Raw genomic sequence first — 24,910 nt, forward strand, 5'->3', positions numbered from 1 at the left:
TTAACTTCTTTTTTTGCCTCTGTTCTGTATCCCTCTGTCACTGGTTTCCCTTATTTTAGAGGAAAATGTCCATGGGAAGGAGAAAAATAGGAAGTTACAATTAAAGTTTCTTTCTTTTTTTTTTTTTTATTTGTTTATTTACAGCATAACAGTGTTCATTGTTTTGGCATCATACCCAGTGCTCCATGCAGTACGTGCCCTCCTCATTACCCACCACCTGGTCCCTCAACCTCCCAACCCCCCCACTCCCCCGCCGCCCCTTCATAACCCTCTAGTTGTTTTTCAGAGTCCATAGTCTCTCATGGTTCATCTCCCCTTCCAGTTTCCCTCAACTCCCTCTCCTCTCCATCTCCCCATGTCCTCCATGTTATTTGTTATGCTCCACAAATAAGTGAGACCATATGATACTTGACTCTCTCTGCTTGACTTATTTCGCTCAGCATAATTTCTTCCAGTCCCGTCCATGTTGCTACAAAAGTTGGGTATTCGTCCTTTCTGATGGAGGCATAATACTCCATTGTGTATATGGACCACATCTTCCTTATCCATTCATCCGTTGAAGGGCATCTTGGTTCTTTCCACAGTTTGGCGACCGTAGCCATTGCTGCAATAAACATTGGGGTACAAATGGCCCTTCTTTTCACTACATCTGTATCTTTGGGGTAAATACCCAGCAGTGCAATTGCAGGGTCATAGGGAAGCTCTATTCCTAATTTCTTCAGGAATCTCCACACTGTTCTCCAAAGTGGCTGCACTAACTTGCATTCCCACCAACAGTGTAAGAGGGTTCCTCTTTCTCCACATCCTCTCCAACACACGTTGTTTCCTGTCTTGCTAATTTTGGCCATTCTAACTGGTGTCAGGTGGTATCTCAATGTGGTTTTAATTTGAATCTCCCTGATGGCTAGTGATGATGAACATTTTTTCATGTGTCTGATAGCCATTTGTATGTCTTCGTTGGAGAAGTGTCTGTTCATATCTTCTGCCCATTTTTTGATATGATTATCTGTTTTGTGTGTGTTGAGTTTGAGAAGTTCTTTATAGATCCTGGATATCAACCTTTTGTCTGTACTGTCATTTGCAAATATCTTCTCCCATTCCGTGGGTTGCCTCTTTGTTTTGTTGACTGTTTCCTTTGCTGTGCAGAAGCTTTTGATCTTGAGGAAGTCCCAAAAGTTCATTTTTGCTTTTGTTTCCTTGGCCTTTGGAGACATATCTTGAAAAAAGTTGCTGTGGCTGATATCGAAGAGGTTACTGCCTACGTTCTCCTCTAGGATTCTGATAGATTCCTGTCTCACGTTGAGGTCTTTTATCCATTTCGAGTTTATCTTTGTGTACGGTGTAAGAGAATGGTCGAGTTTCATTCTTCTACATATCGCTGTCCAGTTTTCCCAGCACCATTTATTGAAGAGATTGTCTTTTTTCCATTGAATATTTTTTCCTGTTTTGTCGAAGATTATTTGACCATAGAGTTGAGGGTCCATATCTGGGCTCTCCACTCTGTTCCACTGGTCTATGTGTCTGTTTTTATGCCAGTACCACGCTGTCTTGGTGATCACAGCTTTGTAGTAAAGCTTGAAATCGGGTAACGTGATGCCGCCAGTTTTGTTTTTGTTTTTCAACATTTCCTTAGCAATTCGGGGTCTCTTCTGGCTCCATACAAATTTTAGGATTATTTGCTCCAGCTCTTTGAAAAATATCGGTGGAATTTTGATCGGAATGGCATTAAAAGTATAGATTGCTCTAGGCAGTATAGACATTTTAACAATGTTTATTCTTCCAATCCAAGAGCATGGAACAGTCTTCCATCTTTTTGTGTCTTCTTCAATTTCTTTCATGAGTGTTCTGTAGTTCCTCGAGTATAGGTCCTTTACTTCTTTGGTTAGGTTTATGCCCAGGTATCTTATGGTTCTTGGTGCTATAGTAAATGGAATCGATTCTCTAATTTCCCTTTCTGTATTTTCATTGTTGGTGTATAAAAAAGCCACTGATTTCTGTACATTGACTTTGTATCCTGCCACGTTACTGAATTGCTGTATGAGTTCTAGTAGTTTGGGGGTGGAGTCTTTGGGGTTTTCCATATAAAGAATCATGTCATCTGCGAAGAGAGAGAGTTTGACTTCTTCCTTGCCAATTTGGATACCTTTTATTTTTCTTTGTTGTCTGATTGCTGTTGCTAGGACTTCTAATACTATGTTGAACAAGAGTGGTGAGAGTGGGCATCCTTGTCGTGTTCCTGATCTCAACGGGAAGGCTGCAAGCTTTTTCCCATTGAGGATGATATTTGCTGTGGGTCTTTCATAGATAGATTTTATGAAGTTCAGGAATGTTCCCTCTATCCCTATACTTTGAAGCGTTTTCATCAGGAACGGATGCTGGATTTTGTCAAATGCTTTTTCTGCATCAATTGAGAGGACCATGTGGTTCTTCTCTCTTCTCTTATTGATGTGTTCTATCACACTGATTGATTTGCGAATGTTGAACCAACCTTGCAACCCAGGGATGAATCCCACCTGGTCATGGTGGATAATCTTTTTAATGTGCTGCTGGATCCTGTTTGCTAGGATCTTGTTGAGAATCTTTGCATCCATATTCATCAGTGATATTGGTCTGAAATTCTCTTTTTTGGTAGGGTCTTTGCCTGGTTTGGGGATCAGGGTAATGCTGGCTTCATAAAAAGAGTCTGGAAGTTTTCCTTCTGCTTCAATTTTTTGGAACAGCTTCAGGAGAATTGGTGTTATTTCTTCTTTGAAAGTTTGGTAGAATTCCCCAGGGAATCCGTCAGGTCCTGGGCTCTTGTTTTTTGGGAGGTTTTTGATCACTGCTTCAATCTCATTGCTAGATATCGGTCTATTCAGGTTGTCAATTTCTTCCTGGTTCAATTTTGGGAGTTTGTAGCTTTCCAGGAATGCATCCATTTCATCTAGGTTGCTTAGCTTATTGGCATATAACTGTTGGTAATAATTTCTGATGATTGTTTCTATTTCCTTGGTGTTAGTTGTGATCTCTCCCTTTTCATTCATAATTTTATTAATTTGGGCTTTCTCTCTTTTCTTTTGGATTAGTGTGGCCAATGGTTTATCGATCTTATTGATTCTTTCAAAAAACCAGCTTCTAGTTTCATTGATACGTTCTACTGTATCTCTCGTTTCTACCTCATTGATCTCTGCTCTAATCTTGATTATTTCCCTTCTTGCATGTGGAGTTGGTTTGATTTGTTGTTCATTCTCCAGTTCTTTAAGGTGTAGAGACAGCTGGTGTATTCTGGATTTTTCAATGTTTTTGAGGGAGGCTTGGATGGCTATGTATTTCCCCCTTAGAACCGCCTTTGCTGTATCCCATAGGTTTTGGACCGAGGTGTCTTCATTCTCATTGGTTTCCATGAATTGTTTAAGTTCGTCTTTGATCTCCTGGTTGATCCAAGCATTCTTAAGCAAGGTGGTCTTTAGCTTCCAGGTGTTTGAGTTCCTTCTGAACTTTTCCTTGTGATTGAGCTCCAGTTTCAAAGCATTGTGATCGGAGAATATGCAGGGAATAATGTCAGTCTTTTGGTATCGGTTGAGTCCTGCTTTGTGACCCAGTATGTGGTCTATTCTGGAGAAGGTTCCATGTGCACTTGAGAAGAATGAGTATTCTGTTGTTTTAGGGTGGAATGTTCTATATACGTCGATGAGGTCCATCTGGTCCAATGTTTCATTCAATGCTCTTATTTCTTTATTAACAATTAAAGTTTCTAATAGACTCACTGAGTTAATATGTCTTCCAAATTTATAAAATTGTGAGCAATTTATTAATTTTTCTTATCAATAAAAACTCATTTTTTTCATAAGTAATTACAAAGTGAGATTTTAATATCCTGAACTATTAATTTCAAGATGACTGTATAATACTTAGACTATAAGTGTGGCTAATTATGATATTTATGGTGTGAATACTGGAGACAGATTTGTTTCCTTTTGGGTTTTGGAAGCATACTGATAAAAGCAAGGTTGCAGCTTTCAGTCTTTGTTATCTTTGTTCTCTTCTGTGTCTATAAGTCACTTTTCTAATCAACCAGTAAATGAATATCAGCACCTTAAAATGTTAGCTATTTAGTATTTGAAATCTTTGCTGTTGATAGAAACATTTCCATGGTATTTTTATTGCTGAATATTAAGAACTTTTTGAGGAACAAAATAAATGCTTAAAAGCTTTCCTTTATAAAATTTTAACCTGCATCACAGGATCACTATAATGGTTAAAATTAAATAATACATGTCATGTCTTTATAACAATAGCTAGTATTTGTCAAATGCACAGTAATCAGAATTACAGAGCTGCCACTGATATGGAAGTTATTATCAGAAAAGTAAATTCACAAAAGGTAGAATGTCAAACATTTTCGTATCTTTATTTTAGAAATGGAATTTTACCAAATATCTCTCTCTTGAATTTCTTTAGTTTTTACTTTTTCTTAAATAGATTTTATTTTTTAGAGCAGTTTTAGACTTAGAGCAAATTTTAACTGAGGGTAGGTACAGAGATTTCTCCTATACACACTTTCTACACATGCATAACTTCCCCAATTATCAACACCCTTCACCAGAGTGGAACATTTGTTACACTTGATGAACCTACATTGACATATAATTACCTGAAGTTCATAGTTTACATTAGGTTTTAGTTCAGGTATTGTATGTTCTGTGGTTTTGGACAAATGTATGATGATATGTATCATCATTATAGTATTGTATAGAATAATTAATTGATAATAAGTTAATATTAATTAGTTTTCTTAATTCCTTTTTTAAAGTAAGCTAGTTTCTTTTTGTCTTTTTGAAAGATTTTATTTGACAGAAAGCACAAGCAGAGGGAACAGCAGGCAGAGGGAGAGGCAGAATCAGGTGCCTGCTGAGCAGAGAGCCCAATGTAAGGCTCGATCCCAGGACCCCTGGGATTGTGACCTGAGCTGAAGGCAGCTGCTTAACCGACTGAGCTGCCCAGGTGTCCCAGTTTTTTTTAATTCTTAATTGATTCTTTTAGAAATAGTACTGTGTTCAACATATAACAATAAGCAAGATGTAGTTTCTGCAAAACTTATAGTTCTTTTGCATGAAAGGGCTGATATGTCTATGAAATCTACAGACGACATTAACTTTGTTTAGTCCCTTTGCATTCCTTCATTAAGAATGTTTTAATACCTCTTAAGTGATTTAAAAACATGGAAAATATTCTGGGAGAATTAGTGGGCAGTTATTTTCCTCATTTGTTAGAATAAACTAATTATATGTTTAAAATTCTATAATTGGGGTGCCTGGGTGGCTCAGTCGGTTAAATGTCTGTCTTTGGCTCAGGTAATGATTCCAGGGTTGTAGGATCGAGCCTCACATCAGGCTCCCTGCTCAGCAGAGAGCTTGCTTCTCCCTTGGCCTTCTGCTCTGTTTGTATTCTCTCTCTTTGTCAGATAGACAAATAAATAAAATCTTAAAATACTGTTGCTGTCCTTGGAAATGTTGCAGATAATAATATGAATCATTAATGTTATTTATAAATATCTTACATGTGTATTATGAATTATCATACATCATTTTAAGCATTATATAATGGTATATGATAGCTTTGAAATAAAATGCTTCCTGTGTGTTAGGGTTTTAGTTTATAATCTCTACAGAATTATATACTACTTCATATTAGGTCAGGTTATGTAGTAAAGTCATAAAATATGTTTTGCTTGAAAAATGTTTTGCTTGTACCTAATTAGTCTAATTAAAACCTGTTAAGTTTTAAAATGTCCTGTTTTGTATTAATATTGTTGAGTTATGTATGGGGGGCAGGTCCCTAGATTTGAAACTTAGGAGAGGTATTTGACAGGCTTATAAACTTGTATTTTGTGTTTTTGGGAAATGAGACTAGATAACTTCCTGGAAACTTGGAGGATTTTGTTCTTTTCTCAAGTGATTACACTTTAACCCTGTTTTCATTTTATGTAATGGAAATCTTACCTTTTCTTTTTTAGCAAATGCCAGAAAAGTTGAACTATTTAGATTTGAATGGTAAAACTCGTATTAGTGTATGTATTTAATAAATAGATATAACAAAAGATGGCGAACTAGCTGTTATAAAAACTCATAACTTAAGCCCCTTTCATATTTAGCAGATTACCAAACCTGTTCTCTTTAAATTCCAGTTAACATACAGTGTAGTATTAGTTTCAGGTGTACAATATAGTGATCTCAGGTGTACAGTATAGTGATTCAACATTTCCATACAGAACCCAGTGCTCATCACAATTGCACTCTTTAATCCCCATCACCTATTTATTTTCCTAGAACTTTAATCCAGTCTATTTGGAATTGTCTTAGACTCTTTCTCCTCTGCCTCTAAACTTACTTACCTATGTCTATATTGCAAAGGAATCCCTGCTTATTACATCTCTGTAAGGTGTCTGATCACCTAACATTTATTACTCCAGGATAATAAACAATACTATGAACAACTTTATCTTTGAAAACTTACGTGAAATGGGGTGCCTGGGTGGCTCAGTGGGTTAAGCCTCTGCCTTCCGCTCAGATCGTGTTCTCAGGGTCCTGGGATCAAGCCCACGTCAGGCTTCCCCTTCTCTCTCTGCCTGCCTCTCTGCCTGCTTGTGATCTCTCTCTGTGTGTCAAATAAATAAATAAAATCTTTAAAAAAAAAAAAAGTTATAGGGGGCGCCTGGGTGGCTCAGTGGGCTAAAGCCTCTGCCTTCGGCTCAGGTCATGATCCCAGGGTTCTGGGATCGAGCCCCCACATCGGGCTGTCTGCTCTGCGGACAGCCTGCTTCCTCCTCTCTCTCTCTGCCTGCCTCTCTGCCTACTTGTGATTTCTCTCTGTCAAATAAATAAATAAAATCTTAAAAAAAAAAAGTTACAGTAAGTTGGGGCACCTGGGTGGCTCAATGGTTTAAAGCCTCTACCTTCAGCTCAGGTCATGATCTCAGGGTCCTGGGATCGAGCCCCACATCAGGCTCTCTGCTCAGCAGGGAGCCTGCTTCCTCCTCTCTCCCTCTTTGCCTACCTCTCTTCCTACTTGTGATCTTTGGCTGTCAAATAAATAAATAAAATCTTTAAAAAAAGAAGTTATGTAAGTGAAGAACAATCAGTAGATTATGTTGCTATGAAGCAGTTGATAACTGTAAGCAAACATTTTACAATTATTTTTTATAATTTAATAAACTAACTTTCTCTCTGAAGGGAGAGCACAAACCAGAAATATAAGAATCCAGGGAAGACAGGGTGAGATAATAGAAGGGAAAGAAAGAGAAAGAAAAAACCTCCACAAATTTATCACAGGATTGATGGAGAAATTGGAAGGTACAGAAGGGACAATAGATAGAAAACTGAATAAAATGGGAGCTAGAGGAAAATGGAAGGAAAATTAGAATATAGCATGGTTCCCAAATAAGAAAAGCAAAATAATACAGTGAATGAAATGTCAACTATCAGAATGGTGAGTCCCACAATATATCATTGTACAATTCTTATATTTCAGGAACTCAGGCTCACCTCATATTCCCCTACAGTGACGGAAGCAAATAATATAAGACCTTGAGAAAGACTGTAAAGCAGCTCAGTTACATTAGAATAAAAAACTGTAAATCAGTTGTCAGTAAAGTTTTTCTTTTTTGCCATATACAAAATGTTTTCAACTTGGTGGAGTATAGTCACTGTGACAACTACTGAACTCAGCCTTAGAAGATAAATAAGTAAATAAATGGGTGTAGCTGTGTTCCAGTGAAACTAGCAGTAGGGGTTGGATTTGGGACATAGCTTGTTGACCTCTACTCCACACTAAAATTTTTGAAAAATTTTTCTAAATAAAATTTTAACTGCTATGTTTATGGTTTTATTTTTTTATTAAAAAATTTTTTAAGGCTTTTATTTATTTATTTGACAGAGAGAGACCAGCAAGAGAGGGAATACAAGCAGGAGGAGGGCGAGAGGGAGAAGCAGGCCTCCTGCTGAGCAGGAGCTCGATCCCAGGACCTTGGGATCATGACCTGAGCCGAAGGCAGATGCTTAACCGACCCAGCCACCCAGGCACCCTATTTTATTTTATTTTTTTAAAGGTTTTATTTATTTGTCAGAGAAAGAGAATGAGCAGTGGGAGGGGTAGAGGGAGAGGGAGATGCAGACTACCTGCTGAGCGGGGAGTCTGCAGAGGGGCTCCATCCCAGGACCCTCGGATCATGACCTGGCTGAATGCACATGCTTAACTGACTGAGCCACCCGGCACCCGGATAGAAACTTATTTTAAAAAATACAGTGTATTATGCCTTAGGCTGCCTCCTAATGGCATGTGAGATGAAGATTGAAGAACATCAGATTCTAACCCTAATTCTAACATTACCTCGTGTTTTCATGTGGAGATACTACTCTTTTCTGCATGATTATCTCCCCATGTAAAAGCATTGTTAATATAACTCTCTTAACTTACAGGAGTATTAGAAGTTTTAATTAGCCAGTGTTTCTTTAGCACTTTACAGAAGAAAAATTGTATTATTAACTACGCTAATCACAAATTTAGCTTTTAATATAGTAAGTTTCCATTTCTTTGCTTTTCTTTTTAATTACTTAATAAAAAACGTGACCCAACTGGCTTTTGTTCTTTAGGAGCTGAATAAGAATACAAATAATGTAATACTATCAAAAATTTTCCTCTTATATTTAAAGGATTAGATTCAGTAACACATGTTGAAGGTTGTGCAGCTTTTTCCCATTTAAAAATAAGTGTTTCCATGCTTCTTGCAATTTGTGGTAGATTTAAAATGTCTTTGCTATTTTGTGTTTCACTTTATACATGCACATTTTTGGAAAATGTCACTTTCTCAAATACTTTGCTCCGCTTTTCCTAATTTTGGTTCAATCTGTTAAATATCATGAATAGAAATAATAAAAGTCTTTGTAAAAGAAAAATGGTATTAGTGTTTAGAATTTTCAAATCATAAAAGCCATATTTCACATTGCTTAAACATGATGCTCATGGTATTATATTACAAAAAAAGATTTTGAAAACATTGTCCATGGTAAGAAATGGCTATGATTCTAATAAAATACATGAAAACAAACAAAAAACATATTGTTATAAAAATTGAAAGTAGATTCTGAGACTCAAAATTTAAGAGGCTAACTATAGGAAACAAACTGAACGTTGTTGGAGGGGAGGTGGGTGAATGATGGGGTAATTGAGTGGTGGGCATTAAGGAAGGCACTTGATATAATGAGCACTGGGTGTTATATGCAACTGAGGAATCACTAAATTCTACACCTGAAACTAATAATACACTATATGTTAACTAAATTGAATTTAAATAAATTTAAAGCTAAAAATATTTTTGATAGAAATTTATAAATTTGAGCTTAGGAGCTTAATACTGTATTGTTTGTTTAGGTAGTCTTTAAGTTTCAGAGATAAAGTGTAAGGTCATGATGTCATAATTTGTTCCCACATTATTACAAAAATGCTAAAGTAGTCAACATCCTACTAAATCGTCACAAAAAAAGCCCGAGATACCTAGGTCATTCCTCATTTTCTAGATGGTAATAACCTCATTTTGACATGGGAAGGTATTATTGATTCTTCCATGGAAAGATGTACTTCAATAGGAGGACTTAACTGTACAGACCTAAAAATCTTATTTAATTTCTGTTCTTTGACCAATTCATGCTCCTTTAATGGTTCATTTGGCCAACTTCACTGTTGGCTTTTTTTCCTTATGTAGTAATTTTTGAATCTGAAACAAATGTCAGAATGTTTCCCCATGTTTATAACATGTATAGTATTATTTGTATATAAAAATTCCGAGGTGTAAAGGGATGAGAGTTCTGATGATCATTCAACCAAAGGATATGGTTATATACATTTGGCCAAATGTTCTAACTGTACAACCTCAATTTATTAAGAACAATTTATTGATATAACCTCAGAAAATTAAAATAGCTTTTCAATTAAAAGTGCTTAATGTGGGGCATCTTTGGCTTAGGTCATGGTCTCAAGGTCCTGGGATCGAGCCCCGCATCGGGCTTTCTGCTCAGTGGGGAGCCTGCTTCCCCCTTTCTCTCTGCCAGCTTCTCTGCCTACTTGTGATCTCTCTCTCTCTCAAATAAATAAATAAAATCTTTTAAAACAAAGTGCTTAATGCTCAGTAGTTTTCCAGTTTTGTTATTTTGGAAACTGTCTCTGTTGTCTTAATAAAAAATAAATTAGGATACCAACAATGATAGTGTAACAGAAGAACCTGAGAAATGGAAGTCCACTCAGATTTGTTTCAGAATAGTTTATATTGGAAAATTTTTAAAAATATTGAAATATATATTGGTTTAGCATAATTATTCATTATACTTTAAGAAACTAATAAGCTAGTAGTCAGTAAATCATAACTCTAGATACATTGCTGAAATTTAATTTTCAAATACAGTAAGTGAAAAGACAACCTGATGTTATTTTGAAGTACAATGAATGGCAGAAGGATTTAAACTTTTATATTTCCATTAAAATTCCTACCGGTGGTTTTTTTTTTTAAAGTTTTTATTTAAATTCCAGTTAGGAAAAAAAAAATCCTACTGCTTTTTGATTGGGATTGTACTATATCTAAAGGTTATTGTGTGCAAAAGAGGGAGAATGCCTGTATTGGTTATCTGTTGCTGTGTAAGAAATTATGACAGACTTAATGTCTTAAGGCAGCAGACATTTAGATACAACACCCAGTGCTCATCAGAAGTGCACTCTTTAATCCTCATCACCTATTTAATCCATCCCTCCAACCCACCTCCCTTTTTGATTGCAGTGGAATTTCAGTTTATTGGTAGTGGTCAGCCATACTGTCCATGCTACTTTATAACATATCGTATGTAGTGGTATTGGCCCCTATTACTCTGGTGCTAACTTCTGGGGCCAAGATGCCCCTTGCCTGTACGGTGATAGAAAATAGAAAGTGTGCTAATGCAATTTTTCAACTTTCTATTTAGGAATCTGACTGTAGCTAGTTCTAAGCCCCTTTCCCTCTACTTCCCAATATTCCATATACTCTTGGAATAGGGTTTCTCTGTGACTTCTCATGGTGGGACATAGTTCCTTCCTCCACTTCTCTGTTTTTTTATTGAGATGTAGTATCCTCTCCATCTTTTTTATTCCTACTCTGGTGTTCATTTCCTAAGCTCTTTTCTTTTATATCCTCGCATTCTGCCATTGTATTGAAAATAAATTCCTCTATATCTACAGCCTGGCTTTCTTTCAGAAGACAAAATTTCTCAATAATACTCCCTTAATTAGATTTTTGTATTCTCATAGTTTTGTTAATTTTTATGTGTTTTTTTGATTACTTTGTTTTATGTAACATTCATTTTTTAAAAAGACTTTATTTATTTATTTGACCGACAGAGATCATAAGTTGGCGGGATGGGGGTGGGGGGAAGCGGGCTCCGCGCTGAGCAGAGAGCCCAACTCGGGGCTCTATCCCAGCACCCTGGAACCATGACCCGAGCCGAAAGCAGAGGCTCCAACCCACTGAGCCACACAGGCACCCTATGTAGTATTCATTTTTTAAAAATTGGCTTAAAACATATAATTCCTCTTTCTGTGGTGTTTGATCATTGTTCAGTGAAGTTAAGAGGAGAACCCATCTCCATACTCCAGACGAGATGTACTCTTTTGCTCTTCTCTCTACACTCTTAGTCACACTGCTGTTATATACCTTGTGACCATCATGACAGATTGTGCCCTTTGTATAGATTCACATTAGTCATCAGAAGAAACCAGTACTCCCAGATCATTTCTAATTTTTCCTCTCTAATCCTCATAAGACTTTCCTCCCCTGCACTTCCTCTTCTAACCTCCTGTGTTTTTCTTTATTCATACTATTCATCTATATTTATCATTTGGTTTATTTCACTTATTTATGTGTTTATATTTGTCTTCATCTACTAGAATATGCTCAATAAAGGAAAGAACTTTGGCCCGTTTTGTTCAGATTGGCTAGCACAGAGATAACGAATTAAATTTGTCAAGTGAATTCATTATTACAAATAAAAGGCAATGATTCTCTTTCATCATTCTGAGAATGAAACCCAATTTTGACACTTTTTTTGTTCATTGTTTACTTCCATCTTGCTCTAAAAATTTAATGATCTTTAACCATTTTAAATGGGTGATATATGTAGTGTTAGGATATACTACTATCACCTATAATCCTCTATTCTCTGGATATAGTTCATTTTTTCCTTTTTTTGTTTTCCTTTTCAAGGTGCTGTAGTATATCTCTATATGGATACAGTTTAATACTTTATACCTATCCATAAGTTGCTTGACCTTATGTTAGATACCTTCTCTGATCATAAAAGGGGAGGGCCTTTGTAGTAAAGAGCATGGCCTTTTAAGACCGCTGACTACTCATGGAATGATTAGTAGGTCATTTCTTATTAAGTTGATTATAGCTGGCAGATCCTTTAATTGACCTGATGGGTAAAGTATTATGGTATTTCAAAGAAAGAAGCAAGCATTGTAGTCAGTCTGAAGAATTTTGGAGATACAGGTGTGTAGAGATGGGAATGAAAGAGAGCCAAGTAGATAGAGACCATGAGTAAAAAAGGCACTAATGGTACATGAGCTGGAGTACAAGTTGAAAGAAGAAGACTGTCGAGTAAATATTAAAAAAAAAAAAATTGAATCAGTATCATAGAGGGTGTTACTTGCTTAGATGAAAGGTTGAACTTTATGACAGTGGGGTGTCTTTGATAGTGTCTGAAAAAGGAATAAATGATTAGAGATATTGTTTAGGAAGATTACTATGGCAAAGTAGATAGATTTTTAGGTTGGTAACCTTTGAGTGTGATACAATGAAATAGATCACAAACCCCATGCTATAGTCCCTAACTTTGGGCACTGCTCATTACACTCTATTTCTGAACATCTTGTTTTTCCTTCATCCACTCTGATTACTCCTCCAAAAAAATTTTTGATGGTATTGATGGATACTATGTTCTAGGCACATGGCGAAGGCACGAAAAATGAATGGTATGTTGTTGTTAGTGGCTTGAACAAGATTACAGTCTATTGGAGATCTGAAAATAATGTTAATAAGCATAAAAATATTGTAATATTTTTGAACTGTCATTGTTTCCCAAGGTTCTGTCCTCTGTTCTATTCTCTAGGTTAAGTTTTCCCTTTCTACTTATTTATCAGCTTTTTCTGTCAATATGGTTGAATAGATAACACACAGATGCCCCCACCCACTGTCTTGTTCAATAATATTACTGTGTTTCCTAGACCAGGTAATGGTGTGTTATCTATCATTATTGTATCAAGCAGAGTATTTTCACTGCCCTAAAAATCCTCTATGTTCTGCCTATTCATCCCTTCCTAAATTCTGGCAAGCACTGATCTTTTTACTGTCTCCATATAAATTTGCCTTTTCCAGAATGTCATATAATTGGAACTTCATTCTTTTTTAAGGCCAAAAGTATTGTATGTGTAGACCACAATTTGTTTATGCTTTCATCAGTTAAAGAATGTGTACACAACCAATGCATTTCCTGGAGAATACATCCCCACTGTCTTTGACAACTACGCTGCGAATGTTATGGTGGATGGAAAACCGGTGAACTTGGGCTTATGGGATAGAGCTGGACAAGAAGATTATGACCGATTACGTCCCTTATCCTATCCGCAAACAGATGTATCCTTAATTTGCTTTTCTCTTGTGAGTCCTGCATCATTTGAAAATGTTCGAGCAAAGTGGTACCCTGAAGTGCGACACCACTGTCCCAACACCCCCATCATCTTGGTGGGGACTAAACTTGATCTCAGGGACGACAAAGACACGATCGAGAAGCTGAAGGAAAAGAAGCTGACTCCCATCACCTACCCGCAGGGTCTGGCCATGGCTAAGGAGATCGGTGCCGTAAAATACCTGGAGTGCTCAGCGCTCACGCAGCGAGGCCTCAAGACAGTGTTTGACGAAGCCATCCGAGCGGTTCTCTGCCCCCCTCCCGTCAAGAAGAGGAAGAGAAAATGCCTGCTGTTGTTGTAAATGTCTGCCTGCTCCCCCACCCCCGCCTGGTCCCCCTCGGAACCTTTGTACGCTTTGCTCAAAAATGGTGGAGCCTTCGCACTCAATGCCAAGTTTTTGTTACAGATTAGTTTTTCCATAAAACCATTTTGAACCAAAAAAAAAACAAACCCAAACTTTGTTGTGGTTATGAATAATGCTAATATGAATGTTCACGTATATGTTTTTTTGTGGACATATGCTTTCATGTCTCATGGATATACACCTAGGAATGGAATTACTGGGTCAGATGGTAGTTCTGTGTCTAGCATTTTGAAGAGCCATCAAACTATTTTCCACAGGGGCTGCACCATTTGACATTCCCACCAGCATTGGACCAGGGTTCCACCCTACATCCTTGCCAATGCTTGTTTTTTTTCAGTTGTTTTTTTACGATCAAACTAGTGGGTGGGAAGTGGTATCTCGTTGTGGTTTTGATTTGCATTTCCCTAATAACTAATGATGTTAAGCATCTTTTCATATGTTTGCCGGCCATATCTCTGTCTTCTTTGGAGAAATGTCTAATTTTATCCTTGTCCTTTTGTAAGTATGGGTTGTTTGTCTTTTTATTGAATAGTAAGAGTTCAGTATATTCTGGGTACTTGGCTCTTATCTGATCTCTGATTTGCAAATATTGTCTCATATTTTTTAGGTTGTCTTTTCACATTCTTTTTAACTGATTCATCAGTTGCATATAGCACCCCGTTTTCATTATATCACGTGCCCTCCTTAATGCCCATCACCCAAATATTCCAATCTCCCACTCACCTCAGCCCCAGCAGCCCTCAGTTTGTTCCTTAAAGAGTCCTTTTGGTTTACCTCTCTCTCTGTGTTTATCTTATTTTTCCTTTCCTGGCCCTGTGTTCTCTGTTTTGTTTCTTAAATTCCACAGACGAGTGAAATCATATAGTATTTGTCTTTCTCTGACTGACTTATTTCACTTAGCATAACACACTCTAGTTCCATCTTGTCATTGCAAATGGCAAGATTTCATTCTTTTTGATGGCTGAGTAATATTCCATTGTATGTATATAGCTATATCTATATATATCTAGCAAATCTTCTTTATTCGTTCATTCATCAGTGGATATCTGGGCTCTTTCCATATTTTGGCAATTGTGTGGACATTGCTACTATAAACATTGAGGTGCATGTGCCCCTTCAAATCACCGTTTTTGTGTCCTTTGGATAAATACCTAGTAGTGCAGTTGTTGGGTTGTAGGGTAGTTCTATTTTTAACTTTTTGAGGAACCTCCTTACTGTTTTCCAGAGTGGCTGTACCAGTTTGCCTTGCCACCAACAGCGAAAGAGGGCTGCCTTTTCTCTGCATCCTCACTAACATTTGTTTCCTGACTTGTTAATTTTCGGCATTCTTACCAGTGTGAGGTGCTATCTCGTTGTGGTTTTGATTGGCATTTCCCTTGATACCAAGTGATGTTGAGCAATTTTTTCATGTGTCTTTTAGTCATTTGTAAATCTATGGAGAAGTGTCTCTTCATGTGTTCTGCCCATTTCTTGACTGGATTCTTTGCTTTTTGGGTGTTGAGTTTAATAACTTCTTTATAGATTTTAGATACTACCCCTTTATCTGATAAATCATTTACAAATATCTTCTCTCAGTGTTTTCACTTTCTTGATAATGTCCTTTTTAAAAAAAATATTTATTTGAGAAAGAAAGAGAGAGTGAATGGGAGAGGGGGCAGCGGGAGAGGGAGAAGCAGACACAGACACCGCCCTCCCCCCACCCCTCCCTCCTCCCTTCTACCCGCTGATCAGAGAGGCAGGGCTTGATCCTAAGATCCTGAGTTCATGACTGAGCTGAAGGCAGATGCTTTAACCAGCTGAGCCACCCAGGTGCCCCTGATAATGTCCTTGGATGCACAGATTTTTCAGTGTTGATGTAAACCAATTTATGTATTTTTTTCTTTTGTTGCTTCTGCTTTTGGTATCATATTTAAGAATATTGCCAAATCCAAGGTCCTGCAGATTTATCTCTATATTTCCTTAAAAGTTTTATAGTTTTAGATCTTATATTTAGGTCTTTAATCCATTTTGAGTTAATTTTTATTTATGATATAAGATAGGGGTCCAACCTAATTCTTTTGCATGTAGACTTTCAGTTTACCGAGAACCACTTCTTTTTTTTTTTTCCATTTTATTTATTTTTTCAGCGTAACAGTATTCATTCTTTTTGCACAACACCCAGTGCTCCATGCAAAACGTGCCCTCCCCATTACCCACCACCTGTTCCCCCAACCTCCTACCCCTGACCCTTCAAAACCCTCAGGTTGTTTTTCAGAGTCCATAGTCTCTTATGGTTCGCCTCCCCTCCCCAATGTCCATAGCCCGCTCCCCTTCTTAAAGATACTATCTTTTTCCTCCATTGAATAGATTTGGCACTTTTTTTGAAAACTAACTGATACTAGAATCGGAATTCTGTTCTATTGGTTTATATATCTGATGTTATGTCAGTATCACAGTGTTTTGATTAAAATCTCTTTATTGTAAGTTTTGCATTTGGGAAATGTGAGTTTTCCAGGTTTGTTCTTTTTCAGTACTGTGTGGCTGTTTGGGGCCACTTGCAATTCAATTTGCTTTTAGGTTTGCTTTTCATTTCTGCAAAAAGGGGCAGAAATTGGAATTTTGATAGATATTGCATTGCTCTTGTTAATGAAACTGCTTTCTTAATTTCTCTTTTGGATTGATAATTGCTGTTTTATATGTGTTGATCTTGGATCTTGCAACATTCTGGAATTTATCATTTCTAGTATTGTGGATTCTTTGAGATTTTTTATATATTGAATCATGTTGTCTGTGAATAGAGTGAGTTAGTAAATCTTTTTATCCAACTTATAAGATTTTTAATATCTTTTTCTTGCCTAATTGCTTTTGCTAGATTTTTCAACACAATGTTGAATAGCAGTATTAAAAGTGGGCATCCTTTTCTTCTTCCTGACCTTAGGGGGAAAGCATTCAGTCTTTTACCATTGAGTATAATATTAGCCATGAGTGTTTTATAAATGCCCTTTATCATATTTGGAAATTTTCTTTAATTCCTAATTTCTTACATTTTTTTTTTTTTATCATGAAAGGATGTTGAATTTTGGGAAACGCTTTTTCTCTATCAGTTCAGATAATCATGCGTCTCCGCCCCCCCCCCCCCCACCGCATTCCATTAATGTGGTGCTGATTGTTAAGGAGTTTATTATTTAATTCCACATATTTGTGGCCTAGTGGTTATTTAAGAGGTTATTGTTTAATTCAACATATTTGTGAATTTCCAGTTTTCCTTCTGGTTTTGATTAGCAATTTCATTCTATTTTGGTTAGAAAGCTTGTTTTCATTGTTTTTAAATTTATTGAGACTTGTTATGTGGCTAACATATGGTGTAACCTATAGAACATTCCATGTGTACTTCATAAGAATGTGTATTCTGTTGCTGGGTGGAGTCTTCTATAAGTTGGTTACGTTTAGTTGACTTATAATGTTGCTCGTAAACTGTGTTAATTTTTCTTCATTCTTTTTTAAGTTTCCTCTGATGTGTTATTTCAGTTTTCTTATTTTCAAATTTGCACATTCTATCTTCTGCCTATTCTGATACTCAGATACAGTTCTGAAACTTTCAGTGTGTTTTCCATTTTAATTATTGTACTTTTCAGTTCCATTATTTCTATGTGGTTCCTGTTTCATAATTCCTAGATTTTTATTGATTTTCTCAATTCGTTAGTTTATCCTCCTATTTTCTTTTAGCTTTTTGAGCATGATATTTAAGTCAATTGATATAAATTCTTTGTATACTAAGTGTAATATCTGGGCTCCCTCAATGTTTCCCTCCATTTATTTCTATGAATAGGCCATCCTTTCCTGGTTTTTCGTGTGCCTTGAAATTTTTTGTTAAACAGTGGGCATTTGAATATTGTAATCTGCAGCTCTGAACATCAGATTGTCCTCTTCCCTAGAGTATGCTGTTTTTGCCTGTATCCACCCATTGTTTTTTTTTTTTTTAATTTTTTAAAATTTTTATTTCTTTGACAGAGAGAAATCACAACTAGGCAGAGAGGCAGGCAGAGAGAGAGGAGGAAGCAGGCTCCCTGCCAAGCAGAGAGCCCCATGCGGGGCTCGATCCCAGGACCCTGGGACCATGACCTGAGCTGAAGGCAGAGGCTTTAACCCACTGAGCCACCCAGGCGCCCCTATCCACCCATTGTTTAGTGGCTTTTCCAAACTCTTTGTAAAGCCTATGTTTATTGTCTTATATGAGTACTGAAATCTCTGTTATCATGGTGGTCAGGCAGTGACCTGAGAGAGATGTTCTTACAAGACAGACACCAATAAGAAAAAATAAATACTCTAACATTTGCAAATTGGTACTGAGCTGGGATGGTCCTTGAGTCCACAGTGATGGCATCTGTAACACTGCCTTAGCCTTCATCTCCAGCTTGTTGCAGACTTAAAGGCCCAGCCAGAGATGCAAGTTGTGTCCTTGCAGTTCTTTTTTGAGCAAACATCCAGCTTTGGGCATGTATATTATATTCTTGATTACCCAGTTCAGTGTACACACCCACACCCACACACATGGTTTTTCTTTCTTTTTCATTTTATTTTAATTTTAATTGAATTTTATTTTGTTATTTTTAATTTAAAATTTTTTTTAGTTAACATACAGTACAATATTGGTTTCTGGAGTTTTCTTTGTTTAAAAAGTTATTTTAATTCTGGTATAGTTAACATACAATGTTATATTAGTTTCAGGTGTAAAATGCAGTGATTCAACATGATTTTCATTTAAAGGAATTGGCTTACGTGATTGTGGAGGCCCAAAGGTAAGAAATAGCATAGGGTGGCAGGCTGGAAACGGTCTGGTGGGGAATAGATGCTATAGTCTTAAGGCAGAATTTCTTCAATAATACGTATTTCCATAAATTGAATCTCTATGTTTAGTTCTTTTTATCTGCTGTTTTCCATTTCATCCCTTTTATTCATTTCCTTTCATTCTAGAAATGTTTTGGAGGTTTATCCTATACTTCACAGATTCAATTTTCTGAACAAAAGTTGGATATCATTAAAATTAAGTACTTCTGCTCTTCGAAAACACTGTCAATAGAATGGGAATATGAAACACAGATTGGGAGAAAACACTTGGAAAATACACATCTAACAAAGGGCGGGTATCTAAATATATAGAGATCTCTCAAAATCCAACAATAAGTAAATGAAAAACCTGATTAAAAATTGGGCAAAAGACCTCACCTCCAATGTATAGATGTCAAATGAGCATATGAAAATATGTTCCATGTCTTATAAATCATCAGGGACATTCACATTGAAACAGTTATGAGATACCACTACACACCTGTTAAAATGGCCAAAATCCAGAAAACTGATAACATCAAATGCTGGTAAGGCTGTAGAGCAACAGGAACTCTCATTCATTTCTGGTAGGAATGCAAAATAGTAAAACCACTTTGATAGACAGTTTGGCAATTTCATACAAAGCTAAACTCTTATCATATGATTAATGAAATTACCTTGCTTGGTATTTACCCAGAGGTGTAGAAAATTTATATTTGCACAAAAAAGTGCACACAAGTGTTCATATTAGTTTTATTTATAATTGCAAGAACATGGAACCATCAAGATATCCTTCAGTAGATGAATGGGTAAAGAAACTGTGGTACATCTGAGTAATGGAATGTTGATCAGGACTAAAATGAGCTATTAAGCCATAAAAAGAAATGGAGGAAAGTTAAATGCATATTGCTAAGTGAAAGAAGTCAGTCTGAAAAGACTACATCCTCTGTGATTTCAATTCTACTCTGGTAAAGGCAAAACTGTGGAGATAGTAAAAAGATCAGTGTTTGCTAGGGTAATTGAAGGAGGGGTGAATAGTAAAAAGATCAGTGTTTGCTAGGGTAATTGAAGGAGGGGTGAATAGTAAAAAGATCAGTGTTTGCTAGGGTAATTGAAGGAGGGGTGAATAGGCAAAGCATACAGGAATTTTAGGGTAATGAGTTTATTCTTTATGATACTATAATGTTGGATATATGTCACTATAAATTTGTCCAAATCTATAGAATGTATAATACCAAGAGTGAACACTTATGTAAGCTGTGGACTTGGGTGATTGTATGTCATTGTAGGTTTATCAGTTATAGCAAACATTCCATTCTGATGGGGGATGTTGATAAAGGGTATTCTATGCATGAATGGTAGGAGGAGTGTGTGGAAAATCTCTGTATCTTCTACTCAATTTTGCTGTGAAGCAAAAACTCTAAAAATAAAAAAAATTATAAATATATTTATATTAATATTTTTTAATATGAGAAGTATTACAGAGAAAGTATACTGAAGTAGGCAAGGTATTTAGATGGAAATATTTAGTATTTTCTTGTTTATCTTCTATATTTATAATATTGAAATATTTTTTCTTTTAAGAAATCTATTTTGTTTTATAGTTCCTTTTTTTAAAAAAAGATTTTATTTATTTATATGAGAGAGAGAAAGTGAGAGAGAGTGTGAGAGGGGGGAAAAGGTCAGAGGGAGAAGCAGACTCCTTATGGAGCTGGGAGCCCAATGATGGACTCGGTCCCGGGACTCTGGGATCATGACCCGAGTTGAAGGCAGTTGCTTAACCAACTGAGTCACCCAAGTGCCCAGTTCCTTACTTCTTTTTTTCTTTTTTTTTTTTTTTTTAGTTCCTTACTTCTTAATTTAACCATTGTATTTTCAATAATGGAAACCTTTTATTTATTTATTTTTATTTATTTTTATTTTTTATTTATTTATTTTTTTAAGATTTTATTTATTTGACAGAGAGAGAGATCACAAGTAGGCAGAGAGGCAGGCAGAGAGAGAGGAGGAAGCAGGCTCCCTGCAGAGCAGAGAGCCCGATGTGGGGCTCGATCCTAGGACCCTGAGATCATGACCTGAGCCGAAGGCAGCGGCTTAATCCACTGAGCCACCCAGGCGCCCCTATAATGGAAACTTTTAAAAAAATTTGCCCTTCAAATAGTTCTCATCAGCACTCCTCACTGAAATGAATGAACTGTGTAAATACTGTACCATTGGCTGTGGGAGGAGTTTTCCCTCTGTAAGAAAAACTTAATACTATCCCTTATGGGTATAGGCCATGGGTACAATAGGTAACAGATTATTCTGATACAGAATTTTTCAGCTTACATTCTTGGTTACTCACCATAAAACAAGCTAGTTGGAGAACAAGCTAGTAAAGAGAAGGTCAGTTAAGGATGATTTGTGTTCAGTTCTATTTTGTATTTGTCATGAAAAGTACAACATAACTTTATACTGTGCATGTTGATATCTATGTATTGGAAAGACAGAGAGATGTTGGGGCCACAGGTTAGACTTCCTGAGCCAACCATTTAGTAATAAAAATTGTATCATTCCTGATTTCTTCCCAGTCTCCGCTGTTTGCTTCCAATATATTCAGTTACATTTTAAATTTGGTTCTCAACAATTCTATATGGAACTTTTCCCCTTAAATAATTAATTAGGCTTATTGTAAAGTTAAGTGATAGCTTCATGTTTAAAATGTCAAACACAAACCTGTAAAAATGTTAATCCATTTGAGTTCTCAAGATCTAATGAAGACTCATTCTCTATACAACTTTCTTGTGGCACTTCTTGGTGTGTATTAGAGTGCAAAGTAAAAGCTTTTTTCACAGGTTTTAGTTTTAGTTTAACATGCATTCTTTCTGTTATGGGGCATGCATACTGGTGATGTTATGGAAAGCTTTCTCATCAGCCTATCCATGAGGAAAATTAAGATTGCCTTGCTGTGTTCCAGGGAAATAGTCAAGGCTTTTAAAAAGAGAGAAAAATAGAGAACAAAAGGATATGTCAGGCGTATACACAACTGTGCTATTGGCAGATAACATGACTCCTTTATGAATGTGTGACTTTCTGAAAACTCTTGTTTTAAAAGAATTTTTTCTGTTAGTCATTGAATAAGAGTTTTTTTTTTTTCCATATATAAATAGATTTTTTCAATTCTTCCAAGCCTTGTTTGGTCAACTCTAAACTGAGCCTTCATAGCATTTGTTTTGTCCACTTCTGTTGAAGGTTTTCTGCAGAAAGAATCTCAGTTGTGACATTGTATGGATGCCAGTGAAATGATCAGAATTCAAGTTTCTAGTGTACTGTGCTATAATGAGCTGCTAATTGAAGGTGACAAGCTGTTTTTTTCTTCCCGGTTGGTCTGGCAAAATGTTAGATTTCATTCATTATTAACTCATTGCTTCTCAGCAGAGGACTGGATTAATTAGTTGGGAACATTAGGAAAAAATTTTTGCCTTGTGTCAGTTTTAGAGATTGAAGTTCAGGTTTTATTCGGTTCTTCCCCTCCTCCAGTTTGGCCAGTTGTATACAGTTGTGTAAGGACCCTCCAAAATCAAGACACAGCAGTGTTTCCAGCATCCTGTAGATTTTTCATGGCATTTCTCTCTTTCCCTGCCCCTTGGCAACCACTGATTACTTCCTATGATTATAGTTTTACTTTTCTGCCTTTTCATGGAAAGGGACTCATGCAATGCATAGACTCTGTTTCTGGCTTTTTTCTGCTTCATAATGGTTTTGAGATTCATTTATATTGTTGTATGGGTAACTCGTTCTTTAAAATTGCTGAATAATATTCCATTGCCTCAGTATATCACCATATGTTTATCCATTCACCTATTGATCTACATTATTGTTTTGTTATTATGAATAACAAATTACCTAGATGTGACATATGGTAAGGGTATGTTTAATGTATAAAAGCTGCTAAAACTATTTCTCAGAGTGACTGTGCAATTTTGCATTCCCAACAGCAATATATGACATTTTAATTACTTTGCATTCTTGTATTACCAGCCTTTTAAATTTTAGCCATTCTAGTGAGTGTAATGGTATCCCTTAGTGGTTTAGTGGTTTTAATTTGCATTTCACTGTTCAGCACCTTTTCAAGCACTTAGTTGATGTCTCTATATCTTCCTTGGTAAAGTGTCTTTTAAAATATTATGGCCATAAAAATGTGTTTTATGTATCATTGTTATTGAATGATAAGAGTTCTTTTTATGTTCTGGATACAAACCCTTTGTCAGATATATCTTTTGAAAATATTTTCTCACAATATGGGACTTGCTTGTTCATTTTTAAATATAAAAGTTGATAATTTTGATAATTTTGGGTTATCAGTTGTGTCTGTAACTCATGCTTTTTCTTGTTTAAGAAATAGATTTTATCTAAATTTTGTTCTAGAAGCTATTTGGTTCTTATGTTTGGTCCTTATGTTCTTAGACTGTGATCCATTTTTGAGTTAATTTTTGTATGTAAGTTAGGGGAAAATTTAATTTCTTCAATGCAAATATCTAATTTTTAAAGGCTACATTTGTTCAAAAACTATTCTTTTCATCACTTAATTATATGGTATCTTTGGTGAAAATCATTTGGCCATATGTGTGAGTTTATTTATGGCTCTCTATTCTGTTCCCTTGACCTGTATTTCTTTGCTCAGACCAGTATTATAATACCTATTTTCCCTTAAATTGAGATATAATTGCCCTGTGACATTGTATTAGCTTCAGGCATATGATACAATGATTTGATATTTGTATATATTGCAAAATGGTCATCACAGTAAGTCTAGTTAACATTCATCACCACACAGTAACCATTTTTTTTCTTTTGGTGAGAACTTTTAAGATCTACTCTCTTAACAACTTTTAGATATATAATAAATAATTGTTAACTCTAGTTACCATGCTGTACATCTGCAGGACTTGTTAATCTTATAATTGGATGTTTGTTCCTTTTGACTATCTTCTCCCATTTTGCATACCCTTACCTCTGGCAACTCCTAGTCTGTTCTCTATATTGATGAGTTCAGGTTTTTTGTTTTTTAGAATTCCACATATTAGGGAGTTCATACAGTATTTGTCTTTGTCTGACTTGTTTCATTCAGCATAATGACCTGAAGGTCTATCCATGTTACAAATGGCAAGATTTCCTTTTTTTTTTTTTTAAATAAAATGCCTGAATAATACTCCATTGCATATCTATATCTGCATCTAATACATTTTCTCGATCCATTTATCCATTGATGGACACAGGTTGCTTCCATGTCTTGGCTGTTGTAAATAGTGCTACTATGAACACGGCAGTGCATAGTGTATCTTTCTGAGTGAGTGTTTTTTTTTTTTTTTTCCCCCATCAAATACCCAGTGGTGGAATTGCTGGGTCATATGATAGTTATGATAGTTCTATTTTTCCTTTTTTTTTTCAAGTTTTTATTTAGTAGGATATCTAAACATTTTTATTTAAATGATTGATAGAATTTACAAATGAAGCCATTTTTGAAGATTTCACTGTAAGAAGTTTTAAATTATGAGTTCAGTTTCTTTTATAGATATTGGGATATTTATTTATTTATTTATTTATTTATTTATTTTTTAAAGATTTTATTTATTTATTTGACAGACAGAGATCACAAGTAGGCAGAGAGGCAGGCAGAGAGAGAGGAGGAAGCAGGCTCCCCGCTGAGCAGAAAGCCCGATGCGGGACTCGATCCCAGGACCCCGAGATCATGACCTGAGCCGAAGGCAGCGGCTTAACCCACTGAGCCACCCAGGCGCCCCATACATTGGGATATTTAAATTATTTGTTTCTTTATAGATTGGTTTAGATTCGTTACAGAAAATGAGGTTTTAGTTCCATAGATTCTTTTTCTTTTACTTACTCCAGTTTCATTTCATTTCATATTGTACGACTAGTTCCCTCACTGAACTTTTATTGGATTTAACTTGCTCTTCTTTTCCTACTTTGTTAAGATGGAAACATCAATCTCTTCAT

The 24,910-nt window shown here is 36.0% G+C and overlaps 2 protein-coding genes across 8 annotated transcripts in view; both read left to right on the plus strand.

Annotated features, from left to right (window-relative positions):
- Positions 1 to 24,910, plus strand: part of BCAS3 (BCAS3 microtubule associated cell migration factor) — a 611,032-nt gene that overhangs the window by 114,522 nt on the left and 471,600 nt on the right. The window lies entirely within an intron of this gene.
- On the plus strand, positions 12,611 to 14,059 carry LOC123929302 (ras-related C3 botulinum toxin substrate 1-like). The gene is made up of 2 exons (XM_045984811.1): positions 12,611 to 12,655; positions 13,517 to 14,059. The coding sequence occupies exons 1-2, from the start codon at positions 12,611 to 12,613 to the stop codon at positions 14,042 to 14,044; spliced, it is 573 nt and encodes a 190-aa protein (XP_045840767.1). The 3' UTR covers positions 14,045 to 14,059.

This window comes from Meles meles, chromosome 18 (genome assembly GCF_922984935.1).
Source record: "Meles meles chromosome 18, mMelMel3.1 paternal haplotype, whole genome shotgun sequence".
Taxonomy (NCBI): Eukaryota; Metazoa; Chordata; class Mammalia; order Carnivora; family Mustelidae; genus Meles; species Meles meles.

Excerpts from the sequence above, each read along its gene's own strand:
- LOC123929302 (XM_045984811.1), top strand. The coding sequence starts at position 12,611 with ATGGTACATGAGCTGGAGTACAAGTTGAAAGAAGAAGACTGTCGA. Across the intron at positions 12,656-13,516 it reads TGAAAGAAGAAGACTGTCGA|TTAAAGAATGTGTACACAAC; the intron begins GTAAATATTAAA and ends TGCTTTCATCAG.